The sequence below is a fragment of the Mastomys coucha genome, unplaced genomic scaffold (assembly GCF_008632895.1).
Source record: "Mastomys coucha isolate ucsf_1 unplaced genomic scaffold, UCSF_Mcou_1 pScaffold20, whole genome shotgun sequence".
NCBI lineage: Eukaryota > Metazoa > Chordata > Mammalia > Rodentia > Muridae > Mastomys > Mastomys coucha.
Window position 1 is genome coordinate 82,025,202 of NW_022196903.1, and position 4,875 is coordinate 82,030,076.

At 48.7% G+C, this 4,875-nt stretch overlaps 1 protein-coding gene across 3 annotated transcripts in view; it reads right to left on the bottom strand.

The window, feature by feature from the left end:
* Eefsec (eukaryotic elongation factor, selenocysteine-tRNA specific) overlaps positions 1-4,227 on the bottom strand; it is a 197,982-nt gene extending 193,755 nt beyond the window's left edge. Inside the window, exon 1 of one of the 3 annotated variants that reach the window (XM_031382497.1) lies at positions 3,865-4,225. In XM_031382497.1, coding sequence (XP_031238357.1) covers positions 3,865-4,138 — 274 coding nt within the window. In that variant the 5' untranslated portion in view covers positions 4,139-4,225. Of the gene's footprint in view, positions 1-3,864 lie in introns of all 3 variants that reach the window. The other 2 variants (XM_031382499.1, XM_031382498.1) reach the window with 2 other exon arrangements.
* Positions 4,228-4,875: the final 648 nt, after the last annotated feature.

The following is a 4,875-nucleotide window of genomic DNA, read 5'->3' on the forward strand; positions in this document are numbered from 1 at the left end:
CTCTCTCTCTCTCTCTCTCTCTCTCTCTCTCTCTCTCTCTCCTCTCTTTCCACGCCACTACCCCTACTTCCTCTCAGTTAAACCTCTTACACATGGAACTGTTTGGACCTAGTGTGGTACTTCCAAACGCGACCGCCGTTCCAACACATCAACCAGGATGCATTTATTACAGGTCAGCCCTGTCCTAACCCTGTCTACTCACTCAGCCAGCTAGGCCATTAGAGAAACACAGCTCTTCCTCCCTTAGAACCTACTAAGAACCTGCCAGATGCCTGCTGTCAGCATAGGCACCAGAGAACACTGGGAAGTCAGATTCTACTCTGCTCTCATACAGCCTCAGTCCTAGCAAGGGACAACTGACACAACATCCAATGAGCATGAGGAAATGGGAAAGTTTGAGGGTGAGGGCTGTAGGCAGAAACACCAGAGAGAGTGAGTCAGGGAGGCCTCACTAAAGAAGGGACATCTGAGCTGAGACCAGCAGCAAGGAGTCTGACATACCAAGAGGCAACAGCAGGGGCAAAGTAACTGTTGAACTATTAAGAAGTGGAAAAGTCAATGGCATGACTGAAGGTCAAAAACATAGGAAAGTAGTTGTTGAGAAGGCTCCAGGGAAGGAGAGCCTGGATACTGAGCCTGGAACAAAGAGGTTGCATTAATCCAAATACAAGAATGTGCAGGGGAATCAAAAGCAGTGGCACATGCCTTTAATCTCAGAACCTGGGAGGCAGACAGGAGGATCTCTATGAGCTCTAGGCTTGCCTGGTCTACTTGGTGAGTTCCAGAACAGTCAGAGGTAGAGAGACCCTGCCTCAAAAAACAAATCAAACAAAAAAGTACTAGGAATCTAGAAGCAAGGACTACAGTGATCTGATGAGTCCCTGAAAATGACCCCACCCACTGTTCAGGCAGCAGTGTCTGAATGTCAGGATTCCAAAGGCACTGTCAAGAAGGCAAGGCACAGTATTAAACAGACCCTGTGGACAACTGAGAGGTGACTTCCAGCAGCAGCCCTGGGCACTTAACCTGCCAGGCTTGTCTCCTCATTTGAAAAGCAGAGTGATGCTTCTCCACAGGACACTGCCCAGTCACAAGGTCCTGGCCACAGGCCTGGGCCAGAGCAGGCACTCTAACAGCTGCATGCGTTCCTTCAAAAGGAAAAACTCCATTTTCCTATTTCCTCAAGAAAGAAGGTAGGGATCTGATCTTCTTAAGGAAGAATGGTCTTATCACTCCAGTGAGGTCTGGCCTGGTCATTTTAAGACCGGGAAGGAAAGTTTTCTCAAGATGTGAAGCAAGAAAAGCAACAACAAGCTAGAAGAGCACAAATGCCCTGGTACAGTTGTATAGTCTCAATCAAAACACCAGTGCTTGGGTAGCAGCTATTTGATCATATCCACCAGACTAAAGCTTCTGCCACACAAAGGTTCTATGTAAATGTATATATGGGCAGCGTGGGCAGGAATTCAGGAAAGTGGGGTGCATGGAAAGTTCCCAGCTTGGGAAGCGGCAGGCCTTGGCAATCCAACTGACTAGTTGCCTTCCTTAGTAGCTATACAATAAACATGCTTCCTGCAAAACTTGTCCAAGAAGAGAAATATTTGAGAAGAGCCATACCAGAAAGTAACTGCATGGTCACCATTATTCACCAGTGGCGTAAGATCCAGAGCAAGGTTCAAAGGGCACAGAGTTAGTAAGGAAAAAAGCTTCAAAACCAACTCTCTACATCTCTAAAAGAATGTCTGTCCTTCTGCCCTGGCCTAGATTTTAGATGTTTCTCCCCTTACAGTTGGGCTACATCCAACACTGTTAGTGTAGATAATATAGTAAGCTAAAAAATGCACTGAATACACAAAAACTCTGGACCTGCCAGCTCAGCAAGCAGAGTTTAGTACACAAAGATTATACTCTGGACCTCAGGGCTGACTAGGAGCTGCAGGTTACTGCACTGCTCAGTGTCATGAGAACCAACTATGTCACCAACCAGGAAAGGTCAAAGCTCTACTGAACATGTACCATTTACACACCATCATAAAGATGAAAAATCGTAAGTTATTACAAGTCAGATTCTGTACTTTCCAGGAAAGACTTCATCTTTCGTTCTTTGCTTCTTTCTTTCTTCCTTTCTTTCTTTCTTTCTTTCTTTTTCTTCTTCTTCTTTGCAATACTGGGGATGGAGCCTAGTGCATCCTACAACCAAAGCAGGTACTCCACCACCGAGGGACACAACAACCCCATTTTCTAGTTTCTACCCTGTATGTTCCATCTCCCATTTACACTAGCTTAGAGTACATTTCCTAAAATGTATTTGAAAATGACCAGTCAGAATTTAGTGGGAATTTTTAGTTTAGTTTGTTTGTTTACTGTGTGGCCCCCAATAGTCTTTAATGAATGAATCCTGGACTGGATAGAGACTGTGCAAGAGACTGACCCTGGCAGGTAAGCCTCCATTTCCACTTCAGTGAACCAGGGAAACAGTCTTAGACAGCCTGCAGCATGGAGAAAGGGAGCCCACAAAGCCCAGCACACAGCTGGAATGACCAGGGACTAATGAACCACCTGCCCCATATGCATGCTTCCAGGCTTATAGCACACTGCTGCAAAGCCACCCAGGGCAAGCAGGAAATGGGTCATTGGAGCTACAGCAGGTGGACTCAGCCACACCTCCTCTTGTGCTGGGTGCTTACAAACAGGTTTGTAAGTGGTCCTGTCCCTAAACCTAAGTGTATTTAAACAGGTTTGCAAAAGGAGTTAAAAAAAAAAAATACATAAGAACAGTTTCATGTAGATGAATGAAGGGGTTGAGCTGAGCAAAGAAGGGTAGCTACAAGACCTTTTATTTATAAAGTCCCATTCCTAAGTGGCCTGTATTTAAACACTAAGTGGTACAGATTCTAGGAGCACATTTTAGCAGTGCCCATCATGACTAAAAACACATGTGCCCTTTGCCTTAGCCAGTTCACACATAACTTATCCTGTTACACTAGTGCACCTCCTGAAGCCTTCTGGGCTAGAGTATTATTCACCCTAGCATGAACTGCAGCATGAACAGCAGTCAACTCTAGAAAAGTCACAAGGGTCAATCAAGAAAATGTTGGTATAAAAGTACAAAGGAGGGCTGGAGAGATGGCTCAGCGGTTAAGAGCACTGACTGCTCTTCCAAAGGTCCTGAGTTCAAATTCCAGCTCCACATGGTGGCTCACAACCATCCATAATGAGAGTTGATGCCCTCTTCTGAGGTGTCTGAAGACAGCTACAGTGTACTTACATATAATATATAAATAAATCTTTTTTTTTAAAAAAAAGAAAGTTTTTTAAAAAGTACAAAGGAACTTTTGTGTAGATATAGAGTCTCCAAACAGTGATGATTTGTGTATAAAGGGGGAGGGGGAAGGGATGAGGTCCTGAGACAGCCTAGAGCGCTTGCCTCTTATCAAGGCCTTAGGCTCTACCCACTACCCCAACCTACCCCAAGTATTACAACAGAAGAAGAAAAAACAGGATCTGTCATTTCTGCACATTGTTTGCGTTTCTATGTAGGTTTCCTGAAACCATCCATATACAGGAAACTGAGAGCAGTGTTTGGGGCAGAGAACCAGGAGACCAAAGGACAAGTGAGTGGTGACCTTTTTTTTTTTTTTTTTTGAAACTTGCATACACCCTTTTTGCAGGTTAGTTTCTTTGGATCATTTTTCTAGGAAAGCGTCTCGCTACACGGCAGTGAAGGTGGGAACTGTGTCTGCGTCTGCGGGCTGTGAGTTCGAGCCCACAAGCCTCCCAGGCTGGCGGCCAGGCCTAGGCTGTCAGGCCGCCATCCCGCGAGCTCGGACCCCGAGCCCGGCTCCCGCCCCGGCCCGCGCTCACCGCCAATGATGGTCCGGATGAGGGAGGCGTGCCCGGGGCAGTCGACCAGTGTGACCTGCAGTAGCGTGTCACTAGTCCCGGGTTCAGCCCCCGGCAGCGGCACGACAAAACAGGAGAAGCCCAGGTCGAGCGTTATGCCGCGCTCGCGGCTCTGCGGCTGCTTGTCGAAGGCGGCGGTGGAGGCCGTAGTGCTCAGCGCGCGCGCCAGCGCTGTTTTGCCGCTGTCGATATGACCCAGCACGCCCACATTCACATTTACCCGCCGGCCCGCCATCCCGCCGCCGCCTCTCACGCCGTCGCCTGAGCGCCGGCCCGCGGTCCGCCTGCTAAGCCGCACCCCCCCCGCAACCCGCGCCAGGCGCGCGGGTTCCGGCACGGAAGCTTCCGCCCTCGGGAGCCCACAGCGCTATGGCCGAGCGCACGCAGGGCGCGACAAGGGCCTGACTGCCACCTGAGGTTGCTGTCATCAGGCTCCCCGCCCCACAAAGTCTCGCCAGTCCGAGATTAGGGATCCCTCCTTCCATACATTCATCCATCCATCAACTCACCCACCCATCCGTCCGTCCGTTTGTCGGTCCATCCACCCTTCCTCCCCTCCCTCCTTCCATCATTCCACTCACCCAATCCATCCACACACCCTCCCATCCACACATCCCTTCCTACACCCCTCCATACACCTGTCCATTCATTTCTGTCAGCCTTTATTAAGTGCAGACTATATACACTTCACTGGGATGTGGTGAGCGACATTATCTGCTGTGAAAACCGGAATGAGTAAAACCCAAGACCAGCGGCCAAGCCAGACTATCTGGAAAGGGCAGAGATGGGAAGGCGGAGAGCCAAGTACAGTCACTAGAAGTCCTGTGCAGACAGAGAACTGCTCATCAGAAACCTGGAAGCAGTTTGAAAAGAGGGAGAGGCCCTCATTTATTCAGGGTTGCGGGGACAAAAATCTCACTCTGGAGGCTAAGCTACCATGAGGAGCTGCAACTTAACTGTTGTGTATGAACT